This window comes from Hyaena hyaena, unplaced genomic scaffold (assembly GCF_003009895.1).
Source record: "Hyaena hyaena isolate Hyena2069 unplaced genomic scaffold, ASM300989v1 scaffold_131, whole genome shotgun sequence".
NCBI classification, from domain to species: Eukaryota; Metazoa; Chordata; class Mammalia; order Carnivora; family Hyaenidae; genus Hyaena; species Hyaena hyaena.
In genome coordinates this window covers 465,036-489,195 of record NW_024080761.1, presented here as the reverse complement: position 1 = coordinate 489,195, position 24,160 = coordinate 465,036, and the positions used below count along the sequence as shown (strand labels likewise).

The following is a 24,160-nucleotide window of genomic DNA, read 5'->3' as shown; positions in this document are numbered from 1 at the left end:
CAGTTTTGAAATGTATTTAGTTATTGTGAAAGAGAGAGAGAATGAGAGCAGGAGAGGGGCAGAGAGAGGGGAGGAGAGAGAGAATCCCAAGCAGACTCCGCACTGTCAGCATAGAGCCCGACGCAGGGCTCAGACTCACAGACGGTGAGATTGGGGACCCGAGCCAAAACCTAGAGTCAGGGACTCAACCAACTGAGCCACCCAGGTGCCCTGCTCTCCAGTTTAGGGCTCAGGCCTCTCCCCTCCACTGACCCCTCGGAAGCCTTCCAGCTCCCCAGCCCGGGAGCCCTTGAGGCCTGATGTGCGTCCAACCTCTGAGTGTCCCCAGCATCCAGCACGGGCTGCTGGGAGACACGTCAGCAGGGGTGGGAGCTGAGTTCGCACAACAGACCCTCACTCACTCATCTGTCGTGGAATGACGGACAGTAGCTTCCTGTGCCCCGTGCGGTGCTAAGTCACGTCTATGTGTCGTCCCGTTTTCTTTTCCAAACAGAGCGGAGGGTGAGGGGATGCCCCACCCATCTTGTAGATTCAGAAATTGAGACACAAAACCAGTGGGTAAACTGGGTCACATGTGAATAATGTGTGTGCACTGGTCAGCAAAAGCTGTGGTGGATAAACACTTGAGAAGACAGACGAGATCACACAAGGATGAGAAACATCTGCTTTGTGTTCCCTCCAGGTGTGGCAGGTGATGCGGAGCTGCAGGTGATCCAGCCTGAGAGGTCGGTGTCTGTGGCAGCCGGAGAGACGGCCACTCTGCGCTGCAGTGTGACCTCCCTGCACCCCATCGGGAAGGTGGAGTGGTTCAGGGGGACAGGGCCAGACCAGGAGTTAATCTTCAGTTTCAGAGGAGGACACTTCCCCCGAGTAACAACTGTTGCAGACGCCACAAGGAGAAACAACACGGACTTCTCCATCCGCATCAGCAACATCACCCCGGCAGACACGGGAACCTACTACTGTGTGAAGTTCCAGAAAGGGACCCCTGATGTGGAGTTTAAGTCTGGACCAGGCACCCAGGTCACCGTGAGTGGTGAGTGTGGCATGGGCCTCCTTTGTCTCCTGGATGTGACAAGTCAATAAGAATGCCCTCCACTGTCTGAGCAACAGCCAACAATCAGGGCTGTGGTGGGTGTCCCTGAATCAGCCTGTTCCACGGATCAGGGAAGTTGAGGCCTGGAGAGGCTCTGCTATTTGCTCAAGGCCCCACGGCTGGAAAACAGTGGGAAAATCTAGAACTCCAGTATGTGGGCTCCCGAGTTCTTCCCTTTTCCAAACCTGACCACCCGGCTGGTTCCAGAATGAGGGACTGAAAGTCTGAGAGACTCGCTCAGTCACAAGGCCTCACATCACCCCTGCCCCCAGACAGCACTCACATCGATGTGGTCAGGGTTCCCTTTACTCAGCACTTATTAAGCACCTGCTGTGTGCATTCTCTGCTCTGGGCGTTGTGGGAGTAGCAGGGAACAAACAGGCAAGGCCTCCTCTCTCCTGAAGCTTCCATTCTCCTCCCCCTGTGAGGACAAGCACCTGCGCAGGGAGGGGAGAATGAGTTTCTTTGTTTCATTCTCAGGACCCACTGAAATTGTCCAGAATGGGGGTCGCCGCCTTGAAGCAGAAGTTGACCCTTGAGGGTTTTCTGCCTGAGGCCTAGGATCCAAAATCCTGGGAGGTCCGCACATGAGGGGCCCAGCCCGCCCCGTCCCCCCATGTACAGATTCAGAGCCCGAGGTCACAAGATGACAGGGGCTTGCTCACGTGTCCAGTGAATAAGATCATTCCAGAACCCATCTGATTCCAGGCAGGCTCTTTCCTGCATCAGCTTTGGATTGTTTCCATGGAAGGGCCGAGCGCATAGTAGGTGCTGCACAAAACCGAGTTACGCGGAAGCTTTGAACAGTGAGCCCACATTTTTCCTTCTCATCGTTTTCCCAAAGGTTCAGAAATGCTGCAACCCTCGCCTTGAAAATCGTGTGTTCTGTTCTTCAGCAGTAAGTGTTAACAAAAACAGGTCCTTGAGGAGGCGGGGCCAGCATTACACCCCAGATCAGACAGACAGACAAACATCTCAGGAAGTATGGAGCCTGTTCGTGGAGGACACGGCTCCATGCACAGAAGAGCATCCGGAGTCTTTCCCTGTCATGGGATGTTGCTCCTTCACTGAGCACCTGGTGGGGGGGGTGCTGGGCAGACCAGAGGGGCCCCCACAACCCCAGCCACACCACCCAGGCACCCTGTTCCTGGCTCTGCAGACAGGATGACAGGGAAGCCATTCACAGAGAGCGTCTGGAGCCCCGTGAGCAAGGGTTCATTCTCTAGACTCAGCCGTCCGGGCTCCACGCCCCCTCTGTTGCTACAGGGTCCACAGCCCTGGGCAGCACTTACAGGGTCTCTGCTGTTGGTTCCAGAAGGTGGAGTATTTGCTCTGATGTGACGAGAAGGCTGGAGGCCCCCACAAGCCCCCCTGGGATGCGCTGGGCGGTGAGGAGCAGCCCCTTGTTTCTCTCTGCCTCAGTCTCCTCATCTGTAAAATGGTGATACTCGGACTCCTTTTAAGAGAGCTGGAGGAGTTGAGGTGCTCTGTGTCACCTGGCACGGAGGAGGTAGTCCCAAATCAGAGGTTCCTTCAAGGCTGTGACCCGGCCCCCTTTGCTGGGCTCCGTTTCCTCACCTGTAGAACGTGGATCATCACACCAGCCTTGAAGGGGGGACACAGTGAGCCGTGTGAGAGGACAGACCTTCAGTGAGCCCTGAGTGCCCCTTCCAGAACTGTCTGATCCTGGGCTAGTCTCAGTGTCCCTCAGGTGCTCTGTGTCCCATCTGTGCTGTGGCGATAATCGGGCTGCTGGTCAGGGGTCTGAGGATTGCAGAGGAGGTCCAGAAAGCCCCGGATGTGGGGGTTAGGTGATTCTTGGGTATCCACACACAGCGGCTCAGAGCGTGGCCGAACCCCACTGCCTGGGGACCCACCCAGCTCTGCCTTCCCAGCTGTGACCTCTGATGAGTCATCCCCACGTTGGGCCCGGCGTCCTCATCTGTCTGTGACGGCGCAACCCCGCAGAGCTGCTGCAGGGACTGAGTAAGCAAATGCACTGGAGGTGCTGCTAACAGCAGAGCCTGGCATACGGTCAGTGTCCCGTGAATGTTGCTATTATGGGACCTTGGCTGGGTCCCTGTTCTTTTCAGGCCTGGAGCAGAAGTGGGGTTTGGGGGTGGTGTGGGGTGCCTTCCAACCTGGGCTGCTCTTTAGGATCAGCTGGGAAACGCCAAGAAAGCTCCCCAGACCCTGACTGCACCCCAGAAATGCTGCCTTCATTGGTCAGATGTGAGCCAGGGCAGGTGAATTATTTAACGACTAAGGGGATGTTCATGGATGCAGAGGAAACCTAGAATTTCTTCTCCACCTGACGAAGGCAGCACCCTGTGCTGCTGGGGCTGTGAGAGGAGCTTCTCAGTGGGTGGGTGCCTCAGAAATGCCCATGCCCGTGCCAGCTCCTCGGAAAATGAGCCTGAATGGAGTGGCCAGGACACCCTCTGGAGGAACATGCCTGAGGTGGAGTTGCTTCCTTCCCTCCGGCCCAAAGAGGAGCGGCCGACACCCTGCTCAGATCTGGGGGACCCTCCCATCTTTAAGCACACATGTGTCTGAACAGGTGCAGGAATCCCCTCAAAGCCTCGCGGCTCAGCCCCAGAGCCCTCTCTGCCTCAACATACCCAAATGTCACGGACAAAATCTGTCCTTCCCTTTGCAAAAACGCTTCCAGCTTTCTGTAAATAGCTAATCTGCAGGAAGACGCCTATGATCTCGTTTGTGTTTTGAAAGCCAATTCGCCAAACTTGTTTCCTGAGGGGATTATTAAAAGGAGAGGGAGAGAAATCATCACTGGTTGGTTTCTGCTGCTTTTCTCGTTTGGGGTTTTGCATGGAAGCTGCAGGGAGCGGGCTTTGGGACTTTCCCTGTGTTTCTGCTCGGCTTTCTTTCTGCTCTCTTACTGCCTACCAAATAAGCAGTTTCAGAAGCAGTCACGACCAGATCACACGATACTAATCACAGGTGTTATTTATTAAGCACCCACTGTATTCCAGGTTCTGTGCATGACATATGTCCTCACATGTTACCAAGGTGGTATCTTGATACGCGTTGTACGCAAACAGACACGGAGATGTAGGAAGAAAGAACAGAGGCTAAAATTAATCATTCGGGTGTGCAGGGACATGAGCCTTTATTTGCTGTGTGCCCTGGGCCAGCTGTGTTCCTCCCTCCCCGTCCCATAAATGGATCACACTGGGGCCTCCCCTCAAAGGGCTGGTGGATGGATTGAGGAGCTGAGGGGAGGAAATCAGCCCCTTGTCAGGTGTCCAAAATGCTGTCTGCAAATGGTAACTGATCACCGTGTCCCTCTAGGGGACTGCTGGTGTTCTCCGGTCTTATTCAAGTGACACTTCCTTTCTGTGTCCCCAAAACGTTCGATGAGTTTTAGTTTTAGAAAGCAAGTTAAATATTTACAAATGTAAATATTTGTAATATTTCCTCTGTTTGTTACAGAAGGTATTAGGCAATAATTAACAATTTGGAGACAGCCTACAGAATCTTCTACGGGTGAAAGTCCCTCCCTTTTGAGTCACTGATGTGTGTGCGTCCAGGACCCAGGAGGGCTTCCGCCTGCTCCAGAGGCCACTATCTCTGTCCTTGGATTTATTTCACAATTGAAAAATTAGCCACCTTTGGCTTTCTCAGCACTCAGTGATCTTGGTTTTCAACCCAACACTGACCCAAAAGAAGAACGCAGATTCAGAAAAACAGCCCCTCATCCCTTCCCTCTCAGATTCAGGGATTGCAGGTTAGACCCTATGGAGTATTTGTAGAAAGAGTGAAAAGTAGAGTAAATTCACAACTACTTGAAGGGAGAGCTCCAGGTGTAAATTAAGTTTGGGATGAAGATAGATCTGAGTTTGTGTGGTTCTGGAGAAGCATTTTCAGTGGTAAATTCAAAGCAAAACTGCCTGCATTGCCTCATGTGCCCCCCACTGCCACCCGGGGAAGGAGAAAGGCCTGCTGTCCCATCTCACAGGGGGCGCTGGGCAGGGCCATGTCCCCGCCTCCAGCCGGCTGGACACCTGGTTCCAGCTCTCATGGGGGTCCCGCTCCCCCCCTGCCCCCACCCCTGCACTGACTGCTGCACACGCTCTCTGAAGTCAGTAACGTGTCCAGAGAGGCAGCTCAGAACGGTGGAGACCAAGAGTAACACCCACCAGAAATGTCCTTCCTATGCCCACATGGGTGGGAAGTCCCCTGGCAGGGACAATGGGGACCTGGAACTCAGGCTGGAATTGCACGTGGGCCCTGCCCCCGACTCCGAGTCAATCTCTGACCCCGCCCTCCCAGCACTATCAGAAGGGCTGAAAAAGAATCCGTGTGACTTTCTGCACAGTGTCACACACCTGTCGTTGGGGACGATGACCACGGTCGTGCTTACTCTTCATAAATGCTCCTCTTGTAGCCAAACCCTCTCCCCCCGTGGTGTTGGGCCCCACGGCCAGGGTCGCGCCCCAGCAGCCAGTGAACTTCACCTGCGAGTCCCACGGCTTCTCCCCCAGAAACGTCACCCTGAAATGGTTCAAAAACGGGAACGAGCTGCCAGCCTCCCGGACCACCGTGGACCCAGAGGGAGACAGCGCTTCCTACAGCGTCTCCAGCAGCGCCACGCTGGTGCTGGCCCCGGGGGACGTCCGCTCCCAGCTCATCTGCGAGGTGGTCCACGATACTCTGCAGGGGGGCCCTCCTCTTCGTGGGACGGCCAACCTGTCCGACACCCTGCGAGGTATTTGCCCGTCACCCCCAGCCCAAGCCCACGCCGGGCCCCCAAGCCTCCCAGCCTGCCCCTCCCCCACTCTGTGCTCCCAGCCTTCCACCCCCTGGATCCTGACTCCTGACAGACCCTCCCCATCACCGGGCACCCAGAGTCACAGTCACTTCTACTGTTTTATATGGTAGAATCCAGGTGAACCCCTACCACGTGCCAAGCACTGTGCTAGGTAGTTTCATTTATTTTCCCGTAGCCGTTCCATTGTTGAGCACCTACTGTAATCCAACCAGTGTGAGCTTGGTGATTTCATGTATTTTGCTAGTTATTCTATTCCAACTGCATGCCAGGGACCCTGTATCTGGATTTCACTCATTATTACCTTAATGGGAGCTACTAGTCCTTGAGCACCTACTGTGTACTGGGCAGTGTGCTTAGGGATTTCATTCCCATGCAAACACTACCCTCACTGTTTGAGTACCTGCTGCATGCCTAGCACTGTTCTGGGTAACTCCCTTGCTGTATGGGGGGAACTAAGATCTCGAGCCCCTTCCCTGTGACGTGTCTGTTTCATGAGGTCAGAGCTTCTGCTCTGTGCTGTTTCAGTTCCACCCACCGTGGAGGTTGCCCAGCAACAACCCGCGACAGGGGACCAGGTGAAGGTCACTTGCCAAGTGAAGAAGTTCTACCCCCAGCGCCTCCAGCTGACCTGGTTGGAGAATGGAAATGTGTCACGAACAGAAACGGCCTCCTTGGCCTTGAACCTCATAGAGAACAAGGATGGGACCTTTAACTGGACGAGCTGGCTCCTGGTGAACGTATCCGCCCACACGGAAAATGTGGTTCTCACCTGCCAGGTGCAGCATGACGGGCAGCCCGCGGTCACCAAAAACCATACCCTCGTGGTCTCTGCCCAGCAGAAGGACCAGGAAACACTTACAACCCAGGGTGAGGCCAACCTGCCAAGTGACCTGGCGCTGTAAATGTTATCTTTTCTTTTTTACCGTTAAAAGTAGTCATTCACGTTTGTTATGGGATCACTGAGAAGTCTAGAGATAGGATGTAGAATTTTCGAGTGAGCGCCCCTCCCCTGTAGCCCACACTCCCAGGAGTGACCACTGGTAAGCATCTGGTACCTGTCTCTGTAGGTCTTTTGACATAAACGTGCATTAGAGGAAGTTGGGAGGGAGGGCGATAGGAGTGTCCCTCGCTTCCTGCCTCCTGTGCCTTCACCTGCCAGAGATTAATTCGCCACGCCAGGCCAGCCGCCTCCCTCTCCTGCCCTTCCCCGCCTGGCCTTGATCTCCCTGGCTGCCTTCACAAGCCTGCACCCCAGAATCTTTGCCGCTTATCTCAAGTATAATCACTGCTGTAGTGAATGCCCTTGCACCTGCTCTGTGATGCGTGCAGCTGTTTCTGGGGGGTGATTTCCCAAAGAGCATTTCTAGGCCAAAGTCCATATGCCCATGTAGGAAGTCTACTCCGTGTTAGAGTGAAAGGTGGCGGGGTTTCCTGTTTTCAGCCCCTCCCAACCCACTGTCGAGGTATCTCTCTTCTGTCTTCAAAACAGCAGCACCTAGGTGGCCTCCTGGTGCCACTATGGCATGTTCTGTCACTTGCCCATTAGCCCGGCTCTGCGTTGTACACGGCTGACCTTTTGAATGGATTACGATAGAGACCATTTCCTTCCTCGCTGCCTCCTGTAAGGGAACAGGGAAGCCCTAGGAGCTGCGGGGCCCTCCGAGGTGTCCCGTTGATGTTACTGATGCCTGGTTTTCATAGGATGGGCACTATCCTAGGAGCAGGGACACGTGGATTTCGACTCTGCCTCTGTCGCGAACGTGCTGGGTGACCTCGGACAGTCAGTGCCTCTCGATGGGCCTCTTTGCTTGCTTTACGGCAGTAGGCAAGAGAATGAACTTGACCCTTCAGCTTGGAGACCAGCCGTGAGGGACCATGGCTGTCTTGGTTCAGCGTCCCAGCTTTAGGACTGGCACACACCCAGGCACATAGTAGACAGTCAGGAAAGGCTTTTAGAACAAATGAAAAGAGTGAGTTTGTTGGTGGATTGTTCATAGGAAGTACTCCTCAGAGCTGTTCAATGAGCTAGAGATTATTATTGGCCTCAATAACCCAAGACAGCGTGAGCAGGGGAGGGTCAGAGAGAGAGGGAGTCACAGACTGAAACAGGCTCCAGGCTCTGAGCTGGCAGTCAGCACAGAGCCCGACGCGGGGCTCGAACCCACGAACCGCAAGATCATGACCTAAGCGAAAGTCGGACACTTAACCAACTAAGCCACCCAGGTGCCCCTGAACCCAAGTTTCTGCGACCCAGAGCCCTGCTCCTGACTACCCACAGTGCTCTAGTGCAGGATCCTCTGCACGTGCCCTGGCACCAGCCCTGCCCACCCAGTCTCCCTTACAGATGTCCTAGGTGCAGAGATCCTGTGTCCAGGTCCCGGGCACAGATAAGTAGACTGCTTCTGAGGGCTCTGCGGAGTCTGATAGCCAGCTGCGCGTCTGCCATTTGTCACCATCTGCCCCCAGCCTGTGTGTGATGGCCAGTTGTGATTTGGGGTTTCACGACGGCCATGGTGGCCACCGTGTGGTTCCTTCCAGATGAGAAGGAACATGTTTCTGTCCCTTGGGAGTGAGATTCCTGCCCACATCCTGAAGCCAGGGCTCCCAGACAGCTTTCAGCCACAGACCTCTCCCCTCCTGGCACACCAGCGTGGTTTTCCAACTGCCCACGGTGACCCACGTGGGGAAGCGTGTGCCCACCCCAAACGTGCCCATGTGGCACCAGACACATATGGCCAGATGTTCTCAGTTGATGATGCCTACCTAGCGGTGAAAAGGGGTGGTGGGTATTAAGTTTCACTGTTTTTAATTTGCATACATGAAGCCTCTGTTCCGTGTGGTCCCTAGACAAAAACGAAAGCCAGACCGTCTTCATCGTGGTGGGCGTGGTTTGTGCCTTGCTGGTGGCTCTGCTGATCGCAGCCCTCTACCTCCTCCGAATCCGACAGAAGAAAGGTGCGTGGATTTTCCTCTTCCTCCCCCAAGAATTTGCCCCCAGGCTGTCCTTCCCACAGGGAAAGGCCATGAGGAAGTCTGGTTTCTTCCACAAGGGACCCAGTGATGCTGGCCTAGCACCATCACCAAGCTGGAATGGGGGTGGGTCCCTCCCTCTGCTGGGTCCCTCCCTTAGCCTCACCTCATGGTTGCAAGATAGCCGTCCCTGCTCCAGACCTCACATCCTCAGGAGAATGCCACCGAGGTGGAAAGCAGGGAGACACCAGGGTGTGAAGAGGGCCTCACAAGGAAACGGTATTTGTCAGGAACCCCGGCATCCTTCTGCTTCCCTCTTACCTGTCCAGGTTACGTGTCCAGCCCCTAAGAAGGAGGCTGGGGCGGGGGGGGGGGATCATACCAGCACCTTCTCTAAGACCACCGGAAAAATTAAATGGATGATGTCACGTAAAATGTTAGAGGAGGTTGCCTGGCACACAGCAGGTGCTCAATAAATGTTAGCGCCTGTTGTCAGAGTTGTATGTTAGCCCATAACCATGAACCACCTTCCCGGGAAGCTGTCCTCACAGCAGCAAGGTGCACAGCCTTTGGCTTCCCAGCAGGAGGGTACAAGTTCAAATCTAGGATATCGTGCCCTTGTTTGAGTGCGTGCGTGTGTGTGTGTGTGTGTGTGTGTGTGTGTATGTGTAGTTATTGCTGTGACAAGGCCTCTGATTTTGGAGTCAGACAACTCAGGTTTCCAGACCTTTGTCATATGCTAGGGCTCTGAACACATCCTCAGACCTCAGAAAATGCAGGTCCTCTCTGCCCCTCTCGGAAGAGACCATTTCCAGCCAGTGTTTTTGACACTTACTGACTCCAAGTTATAGAAATACACTTCATATCTCAACCAAGCGCACCCCACACTCCTATAGATAAAATTGGAACTCTGATATTTTCTTTTCTGTCTTAGTCTATACTAAATTCTCTAAAATGCTGGTTGTGACCCACCATATGCCACAGACTGTGAAGTGCAAAGTGCTGTCCCGAGCTGCCTCTCTGCACCCAGACCCCTAGGCTGGGCTCACACATCTCCTCTGCACCCCCTCCCCTCCGGCCCCCAAATTCCCCACCTTCCTGGACTGGCTGGAAACACTTGGCTGTGAGTCCTGGCCAAGCTGTAGTTCCCCATCTGGGCATCTGGCATCTGGAAAGGTTTCCAGCAGGTAATCTACCCGGTGGTTTTTCCCTCAAGTCCAAGGAGAGCCTTCACACAGGAAGGGTGGCGAAGCCAGGGTCCACTGCCCAGTGAGGGTGGCAAGCCAGCCCATCCGGGAGCACCCAGGGATGGCCATTAGTGTGATCCCAGCCCCTGGGTGATGGGTCTCTTTGGGTGCAGAGCCCAGCTGTCACAGATAAGCTTGGTGACAGTGACAACTAACACCCCCTCAGTTCTCCTGATGTGCCAGGCATTGTTCTCACCACAGACTTCTGTAGTGGTGTTACTAACCCACTTCTACAGAAGAGGAAACTGAGGCACGGAGATGTTCTAAAACTTGCCCAGGGCCCCACAACTGGTAAGTGGTGGGGCCGGGATTCAATCCTGGTCAGTGGGACCCCAGCGATCCACTCTGCACATCATCTCTGCCCTAATGAGATGTCCCTTCTCATTGGTCCCTGGAGGGGTCTGCCCATCCTCTACTTCAGATCCTAGCTGTGAAATGTCCTGATTTCAGCTCTACTGCTTACCAGCTGTGTGCCCCCAGGGAGATGCCGAGTCTCTTTGGTGTAAAGTGAGTGATCGGTGTCCTGTCATTAGACTCCCTGAGACAACCCATGTCCTGGCACTTTGCAACCCATCAGTTTCATTCGGACATTGGATGCCGAGCTGCAGGTTTACCAACTGGTACCCAGTCCCCTAAAACTCCACCGCCTGCCCAGGCACCAGGCGTTCACCCAGCAGGGAGAATTCTTGCCTTGTGGCAGCCTCCAGCCTGTTGAAGCGCAGTGCAGAGCGCGTTTGGTGTGCAGGTTGCTTTTTAATTACAATTTCACAGTGGAATGGGAGTCCAAGAGTGGCCAAACCCCAGCAGCTTCTCTGTGGGATGCCCCATATCATAGGCTTAAAATCTCTGAACCAGATGGACCCTTTCCTCCCTCCTAAGATCCTTTTTCGGAAAGTGGTGACGTGAAAATAAATGGATGTCCAGCCCAACCCTGTGAGCTGGAGAGCTGAAATCCAAGCTCAAAGAGGGGAAGTGACCCACCAGGATCACAGTGAGTGAGCTGGAGGTGGACGTGGGATACGCACCTGCTCCCCCAACTCTAGTGCTACTGGAATCTGTCCTCCAGCAGTGAAGGGCCCTGGCTGGGACCCAGGCTCCTGTAGGGTCTCAGGTAAGGAGTGAGGCCCAGACAGAGGCAGGGCAGTTGGCCCCTCTTGGGCTGAAGGCTGCTTTGAGATCTGACCTTAGTAAACCCCAGAAGTTAGAAAGCAAGAAGGCCCAGTCTACTGGTCCTCCTGATGGAAGATGATGGGCCACCCCACTGGAGTGGACATGGGGGTTTCCTGTGGTTCAGAGGAGGCGATTTCAGCAATGCCTCACAGCCTCCCTGGAAGCAAACCTTTGCCCCACCGCACCCCCAAAAGAGTTACAGAAGAACAGTGTTTCTAGGTTAAATAACTGGTCTTTCTTCTTTTTTTCTTTTTCTCTTTCAGCCAAGGGCTCCACTTCTTCTACGAGGTAAGTGCACTGCTGGGCTAGGATGCCTCTGCAATGGTTCATTGGTTGTTGGTAGGTTGGCTGGTTGTGGGTTGGTTGGTTGGTTTGTTTGCTGTTGGTAGGTTGGTTGATTGGTGGTTGGTTGGTTGGTTGGTGGTCAGTTTTTGGTTGGTTAGCTGTTGGTTAGTCGGTTGGTGGTTGGTTGGTTGGTCGGTTGGTGGTTGGTTGGTTGGTTGGTTAGTTGTTGGTTCGTTGGTTGGTGGGTTGCTGGTTGGTTAACTATTGGTTGGTGGTTGGTTGGTTGGTGGGTTGTTGGTTAGCTATTGGTTGGTGGTTGGTTGGTCGGTTGTTGGTTGGTTAGTTGTTGGTTGGTGTTTGGTTGTTGGCCGGTTGTTGGTTGGTTCGCTATTGGTCGGTCAGTTGTTGGTTGGTTGTTCGGTTGTTGGTTGGTTAGTTGTTGGTTGGTTAGTGTTTGGTCGGTCGGTTGTTGGTTGGTTAGCTATTGGTTGGTTGTTGGTTGGTTGGTTGGTTGGTTGGTTGTTGGTTGGTTAGCTATTGGTTGTTTGTTGGTTGGTAGGTTGGTTGGTTGGTTGTTGGTTGGTTGGTTGGTTGGTGGTTGGTTGGTTGGTTAGTGGTTGGTTGGCAATGTCTAAAACCTGCAAAGCAGAGTCCACACCCACTGACACTCCTGTGCCAGGCAACCTTCCCATTTCTCTCCTTTGTCAGCTGCTCTGCCGGCTCTGTTTTTCATGATTGTCTCAAATGAGGGGATTTCTGCACACAGAGGCTCTGCTTTCCTGCCTGCTGTCCACAGACAGCGAGGCCTTTATCAAATCTCATCTGGGTGGAGGCAGAAAGCTGCTGCACACACAGCTCCCAGATCCAAGCTGGACACTTTGCTCTTGCCTTCATTCCTTCACTGTGTGTTGACTTCCTTGGCACGGGTGCCCCTGGGAACGCCTAGATACACAGGGTAGAAACCGTCTGCCCTCCTGGAGCCCAGGCCTGGTCAAAGGCTAAGGGTGACATTATGTCACAGATGGTACATTCGTTTGTTGGTTCATGTTTGCAGTGATTTTTGCTGAGTCCCTACTATGTGCCAGCTGTTCTGGGTGCTGGAGATACAACAGTGAGCAAGAATCCAGGCCTTCGTGGGGCTCAGACTCCAATGAGAGAAGCAAGCAATGTGGACTGTCATGCCAGGCAGTGACAAGTCAGGCCCAGCAAGGGGATGGAGATGAATGGTGGGAGCTAGTTTAGGCCGGGAGCAGGGGCCTGAGCCAGGGCGCTGTGAAGGAGGGCTGTCCCCGGGCTAGAGAGTGGACATGGACAAAGCAGGAGGGCCAGAGGAGGCCTGTGTGCTGGGGCAGAAGGAATGAAGAAGGGCAAGAGATGAGGCTAGGGAGATTCAAGTCCACGGCTTCAGCCCAAGGCCACGCAGCCAGGTTTGTTACTAATTCAGACTTTCAGCTTCTAAAGGAAAGCCCCTGATATTCACCCCCAGTGGAGAGATCCAGAGATCCCCATAATCTACCACTTGAATGTACCTGCATGGAAACAATAAATAAATTGCATGGGCATGCCCCGCACGGGCAATAAATAAAAGCCATAAATAGCTTCATGTTGGTTCAGGTCAGGTTTTACTAACAAATAGGTTGTGCAAATCTTTCTTTCTTTCTTTTTAAGAGCTTTGTGGATTTCCAAATGCAGAGCAGGAACTCGGGTTCTGGGGTGGAGGCCAATGGTCTAGGGTTTTACTCCCAGTGGGACGAGGAACCTTAGGAGGGAGACGGATCTGACGTTTGTTTTTAAAAGTGCCACCCTGACCACCGTGCGGGGATCAAGCTGTAGGAGCTGAGGGTGGAGGAGGCAGAGCAGCCTGGGAGGAGGCTGCTGCTGCGGTCCAAGCACATGATGGTGGCCTGGACCATAGCAGTGGGATGTTGAGAAATGGTCAGATTCTGGATATGTTTTGGAGGTTGAGTCAGGAGGGCTTGCTGATGGATTGCAGAGTCGAGGACAGTCCCAAGGTTGGAGGCAATGTGGGCGCTGAGTGTATGTGTGTGGTGAGAACACTCTTTTCCAAGGGTAAGACTTGAATTCTGTCCTTTGCCTGAAAACCTCCAGTGGCTCCCTATGGCCCTCAACATAATCCAGCCGCGCTACTGGGGCCCTCAGGCCCCCTGTGGTCTGGCCTCCACTAACTTGGACAGTTTCATTTCTGGCCACTCCCCATCCCTCGTGCTCAGTGACTCAGCCGGGCTGCACTCCCTTCACAGCCTCCCACACGCTGTGTCCTCGCTCCCCCTCTAGCCCTTGCGGGCTGGCCTCTTTCCCTGAGATGTGCTCAGGCGCCACCCAGGATCTGTGCTGCGCCAGAGGCCCCCGTGGTCACAAGGGGCTGTGTGAACAGCGCCCCCTGGAGATGTGCGATGCGGGAGCTCACCCTTTCATCTGCTTACCTTCTGCTCTTCCTCCGGGTTCTGCGAGGGCGTTACCATCCCCAGGGACAGGGGCCCCTCCTGTGAGCTCTCCTGGTGCCCCTGCAGAGACACCATGGTGCTGTATTCAAGCTGTCTCTGCGCTTGCCCCATGTTGTAACCCACGCCCCCGAGGGCGGGGAGCCTTTCCCTCTTGTTCCCTGCCAGTGACTGCTGAACTTGGCACCATGCCTGGAATGGAGTAGGTGCTCAGTTAAAGTGTGTTGAACGAACAGACGAATGAGTAATGAACGAATGCCAGCCCAAACCATGGCCCCAATCCCTATCCCCTCCTCCCCTGAATCCCTAAAACTCTCCTTCTCAAATGGCTTCACGGCCTCAGAGAAGGACTGCTCCTTTTTATTCTCTTTTTTTCTTATTGCTGTACTTATTTTTTACTTGTCCTATCTCCCCAATTAGACGATAAGTTCCCAAAAGAAAGGGGCAGTGTCGATAATAACAATAACAGCCTCAGCAGCAAACATTTATCAAGCACTTACTGCATTCCAGGAAGCGATCTATGCCTTTTCCTACAGCAGCCCGTTGGTGCTTTTAATTATAGCAAAAACCCTCTGATTTACAATCATCCCATTTTAATTGAACAGAGCTTCTCAAACTCAAGTGTGTGGCAGAACCTCCGAGATGGCTTGTTAGAACACAGATTACTGGGCACCCCCGCCCCAGACTTTCTGTTAGAATTTCCATTTCTAACGAGTTCCCAAGTGGTGCTGACGCTGCTGCCTCCAACCCTTTGAGAACCCTTCTTCTAGAGGGTCATTCTTGTCCGTGCGTGTGCTGGAAGAAACCGAGGCCCAGAGAAGCCGTGTGACATTCCCAGGGTCCCACAGCTAGCAGGTGCCAGCACCAAAGGCCAGCCCACATTCCTGATGCCGAAGCTCATGCTGCCCATCACTGCTCTCATGTTTTCCTTCCCCAAAGAAGCCAGCCGTTTTCTGCCTATTTTTTATTTTTCCAACGTGAACCTACCAAGGGAGCCGTGAGATTGCTTGCTCCCTTTCATCTCTCTAAACCAAAGCGATAGCTGGCGAGCGGCAATGGTGGTGCCCATGCAGCGCTGGCTTGTCGGCTGGCTGGGATCAGACACTTTCTGGAGGACGCTGGCATGGGTAACCACTGAGCACCTCGGGGAGGGTGCCGAGCAGGGAATGCCGCCGCTTTGAACTCAAAGGGCCCTTCAGATGGCAGCGCTGGGGAGGGACTGGGTATCTCTAACTCCCTGGGTTAGGAGCGTACAGGTAGAACATTGTCCGTAATCTTCTTCCCCAGCTCAGACGAGAGAGAAATATGTCTCCGCTCCCTTAATTGGGCACTGGGGTTCATTCGGTCGGCCATTTGTTCACTTGTCAGACATTCACTGCGTTTATTCTTGGAATATTTAGGGCTTCTCTGCTTCTTTCATTTATTCATCTGAATTGAGCCCAGCTCAGTGCCAGGCCTTAAGCTGGGGGATTGTGACGGAGAGCAAAAAAGACATTAGCCCTGGTCTCGTGGCCCCTTTGATTCCATGTTCATTCATTCATTCATTCAACAAATACCTGCAGTGTGCTGCCTGCACACGAGCTGGCACCGGGTGTCGGGGCTCCAGGGCAGAGCCCAGATCCATCAGGGAGCAGGTCACCGAGTAAGGTGGGTGGGAGGTTAATACACAATGCGATACAGGTGCCGACTGAATAAAATGTAGCTGGGCACAGAGCAGAGCAGGGGGTGGGGTGTGGCGGGCAGTCAGGGCAGGCTTGTCTAAAGAGGTGACATTTGGAAGGTAGCTGAAGGACAAGGAGGCTCCCGCCGCGGGAATATCTGGGGCAGGAGTGGACCCGGCAGAGGGAACAGCCAGTGCCAAGACCCCGAGGCAGGAGCAGTTGGTAAGGTTCATGGAACACGGAGGAGGTCAGAGCAGCTGGCCTGGAGCGGGCAAGGGGAAGAGATGAGGCCAGAGCATTCGGCGGGGGTGGGGTTGGGGGGGATCGTGTGGGCGCTCCATCCTGAATATAGACATGATCTCACTGTGTGCCGACAAGGGGTTGAGGGTTTTGAGCAGAAAATGATGTGACCTCACTTGGGCCTTTTCCATGTGGAGAACGGCATGCCGAGGGGTGGAAACAGAAGCTGGGGCGCCAGCGAGGAGGCTCTTGAGGAATCTAGGGAGCTAGGACGGTGGAGGAGCCTGAGTGGCCGGGTTTGATGCACATTTTGGAAGCGGAGTCAACAAGCATTGCGATGGGTTAACATGCGTTGTAAAGGAAGACAGAGGAGAACCAGGGATGCTTCCCACTTCTGAAGCCTGAACATAGGGACGGGGAATAGCAGTGCCATTCGCAGACACAGGAGAGCCAGACACAGCAAAATGGATAATTACCTCCAGTCTGCTCTGAAAGAGAGGGGCCCCCTGTTCTAAGAACGGAGTCTGGTGTTTGGTGAAGGTTTCCCTGAGAAAGGACTGTTTGAAACCAAGTCTGAGGGAAGAGAAGCAGTGAAGCAAATGAAGAGGCAAGGAGGGCTGCATGTGCAAAGGCCCTGGGGCAGTCTCTCTTCATTCTAAGTCACTTTAGAGCTGAGGAAGCATGGCAGGCAGGCGGCAGGCAGATGCATATGCCAGATAGGAAAATAGGCAAGGGGGCTTGAGGCTGTCGCAGAGGAGCCGTCCAGTCAGTCCAGCAGTGTCAGGGAAGCTTTTCCAAGGAGGTGACGCCACAGTTGAGTCTTGACGAATGCACAAAAGTTCACCAAGAGACAAAGCGGTGGAGGGCAGCTTTCCAGGTTGTTGACGCAAAGTGCATCTCATCAACTAACCCTCAGGAGGCATTTAGTGGGTGGATAAGTGGGTAAATAGGGTCAGGAGTGTGAATGGGCCTGGGGAAGTCAGCAGAGGCCAGGCCGTGCAGGGCTGGTGAGCAGGGTGATGAGTTTTACATGGACCAGAGGCAGCCAGTGGGGGGGGGGGGGGGGGGGGGGGGGGGGGGGGGGGGGGGGGGGGGGGGGGGGGGGGGGGGGGGGGGGGGGGGGGGGGGGGGGGGGGGGGGGGGGGGGCGCCTGGAAGGATTGGAAGCTGTCGGGGTGTGGATAGACCTTCGTGATCTTCCTCCGCAGCCATGCCCCTGCTCCCAAAGGGCTGTTTCTGTGGCCACGTGGGGCTTGTCATGCCCCAGAACTGCTTTCTGAGCCAAGACCTCATGCCAAATCCATTAATAACCCTGCTGCCAAGCCCCATTGCTCATTTCTGACATTATCCAGGCTAACATCCCTGGAGGTGCCGGCCCGAGAACTTACACACTCCTGCAGAACCTGCAGCTTTGGTTTGCTCACCACTTTGACCATGACCCTGCAGTGAGCCAAGCCATGGCCTCCAATTACAGAATCAAGTACATGAACGGCTTCTTTGATTAACCAGGACACTGTTCCTTCTCTTTTTTTCAATGCTAAGACCTAGATGTGTAGCATAGGGACCATGTGGAAAATCTGGGAACGAAATGGAAGGAAAAAAAAACCTCCCGAAAAGGTTAGCATTTTACTATGTTTCCTTCCCGTGTGATCCACACAATTCTGTAGGATGGAGATCATTCCAGAGAATGTTGCCTTTTTGCTTATCATGTTAACATCACTTGTAATTAAAAAAAAAAAAAAAAGCCCTCCTCATAAACCTTTTAAGTTCTTATCTATGAATCTATCCTGATTTCCTTAACCAGTTCCAACTGGCAGGACTATAACAAGCAAACCTTCTTCCCGATCCTGCTCTGTGGCGACTGCCTCTGTGCAGAGAGCTTTTTCTATATTTTGAATTCTCCCGAAAAAATGAGCACTTATGAGTCAAGAGATGAGGACACCTTCCAAGCTCCTGATCTTGCCAAGCTGCCTTTGTGGGCTTGCCCTTCCCGTCAGCGTTACACGAACTTGTCTGTTTCACCAGACCTCCCCCAGCACCTTGAAGGTCCTTGCTGGGAAAGGCAGGTTTCAGGAAAAAAAAAAAGCGCCTTGCTGAAAGTTCCTTTTTAGTGAGATCGACCCTCTTGTCCAAACATTTGATAAGCAGTTGTGTGTCTGTTGTGACTTGCTCCACCCATATAGGAAATAGAACCGAAATGTTCTTCTTACCAATTTGCATGAGCACTGGAGATAGTGAGGGTATTTTTATCTGTGTGTCTCTTTCCTTTTAGGTTGCATGAGCCCGAGAAGAACACCAGAGAAATAACCCAGGTACAGTCCTTGGTGAGATGCCCTTCCTGGGACTCTCACCGGCACGATCTCCTTGCATCAACCAGACTTGCAGATCCTGTTCTAAATTAAGCCTCCTGCCCCAGAGTAGGGGAGGGGGGTGGAGGCAAGGGTGGGGAGAGTGGGGGATGCTCAAATTCCTCTTTCCCTCCCCTTGTCCTCTGTCACAGCCGGGAGAGTGTCACTGCCTCCTTGACCCAGTGCGCCCAGTGCACAACTCCAGGGGGCACTGCTCACGGTTAGTTCACCGATTGCCTCGTGCAAGGGCGTGCTCCCTTTCTGGCACTTTCTCTGCAACACTGCTGAGGCGATTTCGTGGGCAACGTTAGTTGGCCTGATTCCGAGAGACCTGGCCCTGCTTCTCACGGGCTGACGCCATCAGACCTTGGAGGCAGAGGGCTCCTCTGCCTCTTGTAACGAGACAGGCCCAGCCCTGAACCCGCCATGAGAGAGCGCCAGCTGCCCTTGACAATTCCCGGGCTGTTGTCCTCATTTCAGATGTAGTCTGTTGCACGGAGTCGAGCTGTTGAAAGCCACGGTGTTTTGTAAGCCCAAACTGTGGCCTGCTCTCCTGATCCGGGGACAGCCCCCTCCCCCCCGGTGGCCCTGGGCACAAGCCCGAGGGGTCATTAAAAACCAAGGCCTTCTCCCCAGTCATCTGTACCTCCGGACTTCTCTCTAGAACTTTCAGGGGGAAAGGATGATGGGGAGAGGTGGTTCCTGAAACCTGCACAGAATTCACAACCAGCCAGCCGCTTCCTGAGCACCTACTGTGTGCCAGGCCCTGGGCAGTGAGCGAGGCAGCCACAGCCGGCCCTCATGGAACATATTACAGCCTTGGGTCTCGAATCCCCAATGCCAGGTGCCAGCCCCTCCCTGCCAGGGAGGGACTTTAATGCTGTGGCGGTGGGCTTCCCAGAGAGAAGGGCTGTGTGGTGAGACCACAGCTCTTGGGTCCAACAGACTTTGGATCCTTTCCAGCTGTGTGACTTTGACCAAGTTATTTAACCTCTCTGGGCTTCAGTTTCTTCACTTGTAAAGTGGGGTAGGGTGTTCCTGGACACAGGCTGAGAATGGGCTCAGATAAGGTGATCCCTGTGATAGCACCGAGCTATAAGCCTTTTGGGAGCTGAGCTCATGGGGATTACCATTCACCAGTGAGGGGCCATGGTAGTGCACCCCACCCCCTGCTTCTACAGTACGGGTGCCGGGCCCAGAAGAAGCGAAGTTTGTCATTCATGATGAGTAATTGTAAGGCAGCTGTTGTGAGTGGTCGGATTAGCACATGGGAGACGTTCAGATTCGCTAGGCGGTCGATGATCACTCGCATTTATCGAACGCACGGGTTCGCTTGATGTGTGCCAGGCTCCCTTCTGTGTTCTTTTCCTGGGTGATCATGTCTGAGCCTCACAGGGACCCTGGAAATAGACACTATTATAGCCCCGCGTCCCAGATGGGGAAACTGAGGCCCAGGGAGGTTTAAGTGAATTGCCCATAGGCCCTCGGCAAGACAGAGCCGCACCAGGACTGAAACCCCAGGCTCCTTACCGTGCCTGCTGCCTGGGGTCTCCTTGCACGCCCCTGTTCTCGGTCTCCCAGACCCCAGCTTCACCCTAGTGAAGCTGAAATTGCTATCCATTCTTTTGTCTGTGCATTCATCCATTCAACACATTCATGCTTCAATGCCAGCCTTGGGTTCTGCATTATAACAAATACCTAGTGAATATGCATTGAATGAACCAATACATGGATGAGTATCTCCGCCCCCCAGGGGCTGGCATCCACTCAGACCCCCAGACAGAGTCAGTCCTGGGCAGTGGGTGCTGTAATTGAGGAACATGGCTTGAGGAAGCCCAGAGCAAGAACCTGAGCGCCAGCTACGGGGAGGGTCTTAGGTCGAAGCGATGCATGTGCTGAAAGGTACGGGGTGGACTGGGGGGTCATTACGAGGAGAAGGGGGTGGGACACCAGGCAGAGGGAAGGACCCTGAAGCTACAGAACAGAACTTGGGGTGGGGGGACAGTGAGGCAGCACTGTGAGGTAACCCCCGCTGGTATTTAGGAAGCTCCTTTGGGCTGTGTGAGGATTAGAAGGGTAAGTCCGGAGGCGGTGACCTGGGCCAGAGAAGAGGGGGCCACGAACTAGGGCTGAGACAGTGGGGCCTGAGGGGAGACGGAAGCACCCAGCCTCGGTGCTGCCGGGTGGAGGAGAGGCAGGGGCCTCCAAAGCGCACTTCTCTCCCCCGCATTTAGATCCAGGACAACAATGACATCACCTACGCAGACTTGAACCTGCCCAAGGGGAAGAAGGCTGCGCCTCGGGCCGCCGAGCCCAACAACCACACAGAGTACGCCAGCATTCAGACCGGCCCGCCGCCCGCGCCGGAGGACACCCTCACCTACGCTGACCTGGACATGGTCCACCTCAACCGGGCCCCCAAGCAGCCAGCACCCAAGCCCGAGCCATCCTACTCGGAGTACGCCAGCGTCCAGGTCCAGAGGAAGTGAGTGGGACCGCGGTTGTCTCTAGCATCTGTCCCCGAGAGCCTTCCCGTACCGTGCTGGACAGCCGTGATGGGGACAGCCAGCCCAGGCCCCCGAGGGCCGGGATGGTGCAGGCCCCGGAACTCCAGGATGAGGCTGGCTCTTGTCTCCCCAACCCACGGGGCTCTCCGGCATCCCCAGGGCAGCCACAGCCCCCCCACATCACCACACACGGAGGCTGATGTTGCCAGACTAGCCAGGGGACCCGCCTGGGAACCGGCTGGAACCCCTGGAGGCCAAGAACCCTCACGCCTGTCTCCATCAACACGTGGGTCTCGGTCAAGGTCTTGGAGACCCTGATTGCCCCCTCATTGTAGCCTGATCTTCCAGGGTGAGGAGGGAGGAAACCCCACCTCCTTTTACCACCACCCAACTGGGGCTTGGGGGAAGATTCTCCCTTTAGATCGAACTGCCCCATCCACGGAGAAGCTGGAAAAAAAAATAATAACTTGCTGGGACCCTAATCCCAAGACTTGGTGAGCATCTGTCCCCGAGAGCCTTCCCAAGAAGGCTGCCAAGAGTCCTAGCCTCCCCATTTCTGGACTGATGAGGCACCAGCCCTGGGGGAGGGGAGGATCCTCCGAGGAACCCCCACACGACCACCAACCACCACCACCAAGGACTGAGTAACAAAACTCCCCCTCCTCCTGGTGGCCCTCCGAGACTCCTTGAGGACCCGTCATCCCAACCGTGACGCTCCGCACGGCCCCTCCTCTCCTTCCTAAACCTGAGCTTGCTTCCTCCAGCTAGCACTAACTCAGCAGCATCTCGCCGTGGACGCCTGTAAATTATTGAGAAATGTGAAATGTGCAATCTTGAACCTGAGGTGTTAGAAAATTTGATCTGTGGTGTTTCGTTTTGTTTTTTTTTCTTAAAACGACAGCAATGTTATCTTGGCTCTTTGTCATGTGTTGAAGTACCTGGTTGGGTCTTGTGCAGTCTAAGGTTTACCAGTTGGTTGTCCTGGAGGGACCCCCTTGCAGCGGAAACTGAGCCCCTCCATGCCCCAGACCCTGCGGACGGGGAGGAAGGTGGCCGTGTGGCTGTTCTACGCAGATGCTTAGCCTTCCCTCCAGGACAAAATTGGTCACGTTCTCAGCCAAGCCACGGGTTTGGTTCTGCTGCCTTCGGTTCCTCCGGCTTGCTAAATCCAGACCCGCTCAGGGCTCCTCCAGGCTGGTCCCTCACAGTGCAGGCTTGTCAAGACCTGAGGCCTCAGTCTTCTCATCCAGAAAGAGGGGAGAGGAAAGATGTCCCCTGCTCCATGCAGGAGAGGGAAGCTATGCCTATCTGTTTCCCCCGCCCCTTAGCGACTACCCCATTCCAGCTCTCTGAGCTGATCCCTGCAGGAGGAATCTTCTCTTTTCTGCTCTCAAACCCTTTGGGGATCAAACTGGAATAAATCCAAAGCAGCCAGGAGGCCTGGGCAGCTGTGAAGCCAGGACTGACCCTCCTTCTGTCCCCCGTCTCAGGAGGGCTGGGCAGATGCCGTGACCTGTTACCCTGACCCCCACCCTTCCAACTGGGGGGGGCCTGGCTGGGCCCAGGGCCAGCAAACATGGCAAGCCCTGTTGATTCGGTCTGCACGCATAAGTCTTAGAGCTGAGAGATTAATCTTCGTCGCCCTCCTGGGCCCAGCCATCCATCGGATGCCCCTGGGATTCCAGCCCATCAGAACAAGAAGCTGAGCGACCTTGACCATCAGCAGGTCCTACACGTGGAACACCAGGAGCTCCGCTCAGACCCAGTTCTTTGGGGACAGAGATTTGGCATTTTACACGATGGCATCCAGGGATCAGCTGAGCCAACCGGCCATGTGGGCAGCTTTGGCCGACGAGGCAGTGTTTCTCCGTGACATCTGGGAGCACAGTGACCCAGCCACCTGGCTCGGGCCGCTTCCAAATTCTGAAAGGTTGGCTTGTAAACCTTAGTCTCCCTCTCTTCGGCCCAGAGAAGGCGCATATGTGCTTGAGCGTGCACACACGTACACACACACACACACACACACACGCACAGAATTTCAAGAGCGTTTTCTTGGTGCCATTTTCATTTTACTTTGTCTTGAATTTTGGAAGGGGAGCAAGGGAATGAGGCCAAGGAAGTCGTGCAGCTTCAGCTCCGGCCTGGCAGCCTGGAGATTCCCATACCTTGTGTATCGAACCCCAGGAAAAGGAAGAGGTCGAAACAACACTACGGAAGGAGCGTGGTTTCGGGAGTTTATTTTTAGACTGCTAGGAAGGAAACAGGCCCCATTTTGTATATAGTTGCAACTTAAACTTTTTGGCTTGCAAAATATTTTTGTAATAAAGATTTCTGGGTAACAACGACCCCTTTGGGTGTCGACTGTCTTTGTCTTTGTGAGTGTGGCCCCCTCCATCGTCCTCAAGAGCCTGGGAGAGGATCGGGTGTGGCCCCCGGGGCTTGGAGACCCCAGGGTTTGAGCCTCCCTCTGGGGTTTCTAGACACGAAGACTTTGTTTCCCCCGATGCAGAGGGAGGTGGCGGAAGGTTGTGCCCCAGACATCTGTGTAAGCAGAATTCCGACAGACAGCCACCAGTGCGTCCTAGGTCTGCCACTTTGCAGAGTTGAAACAGCTTACCTCCCGGAGACTCGGGGTGGGGGGAGGGACACAAGGAGGGACAGTCCTACCCGCAGGCAGTGTTCCCGTGGGGATTGAAGGGGGCCAGGGTGCTCGGCACGTGTCAGGCCTTCGTTGAAATGTTGGTCTTTCCTTCCCGCCCTAGACATTGCACAGCTGGGACCAAGTGCCCCTCCCCACCTGTGGGGTCTCAGGCGAGTGGGTCACCACCTTCTGGGAGCCTCACTTCCCCCTCGACTGAATGCAGAAACCCAGCACGGGGCCTTAAATATCCTTGCCAAATGATTCATGTTAAGTGTTAGCATGTAATAGGTGCTCACTAAATGTTGGCTTCCCTACCTCTCCCCCATTAGAATATTAATAATATTATGACAATTGTATAATGATGGCTATATGATATTGACCATAAGGAGTGCTTACTGTGGTTCAGGACTCTATGTTGATTAGCTCCTTCAAACCTCACAACCAGAGCAAGGTAATATCATTGACTTCTTGTAATAGGTAAGAAGTAGCGTAATTTAGGTAGGGTCACACAGCTAATGAGTGAGGTCACTGGGACTCAAACTCTGATCCTCTGACCTCAGTGCCCAGCCTCTAACCCCCGAGTCCACAACTGTTAACAGTCATGTACTGGCGCTGACCGTGCACTGTGGTAAGTCACATGCCTGCCAGGGGCTTCACAGTCATTACCTCTTATAATCCTCCAACCACCATAGGAGGTTGGAACTCATATCATCCCCATTTTATAGATGCATAAACTGAGCCA

The 24,160-nt window shown here is 54.2% G+C and overlaps 1 protein-coding gene across 1 annotated transcript in view; it reads left to right on the top strand.

Annotated features, from left to right (window-relative positions):
- LOC120235370 (tyrosine-protein phosphatase non-receptor type substrate 1-like) overlaps window positions 1-23,122 on the top strand; it is a 41,945-nt gene extending 18,823 nt beyond the window's left edge. Inside the window, exons 3-9 of the mRNA XM_039237673.1 lie at window positions 683-1,036; window positions 5,505-5,825; window positions 6,414-6,755; window positions 8,736-8,843; window positions 11,539-11,563; window positions 18,195-18,234; window positions 20,505-23,122. Coding sequence (XP_039093604.1) covers window positions 683-1,036; window positions 5,505-5,825; window positions 6,414-6,755; window positions 8,736-8,843; window positions 11,539-11,563; window positions 18,195-18,234; window positions 20,505-20,759 — 1,445 coding nt within the window. The 3' untranslated portion in view covers window positions 20,760-23,122. The remainder of the gene's footprint in view (window positions 1-682; window positions 1,037-5,504; window positions 5,826-6,413; window positions 6,756-8,735; window positions 8,844-11,538; window positions 11,564-18,194; window positions 18,235-20,504) is intronic.
- The last annotated feature ends 1,038 nt before the right edge of the window (window positions 23,123-24,160 follow it).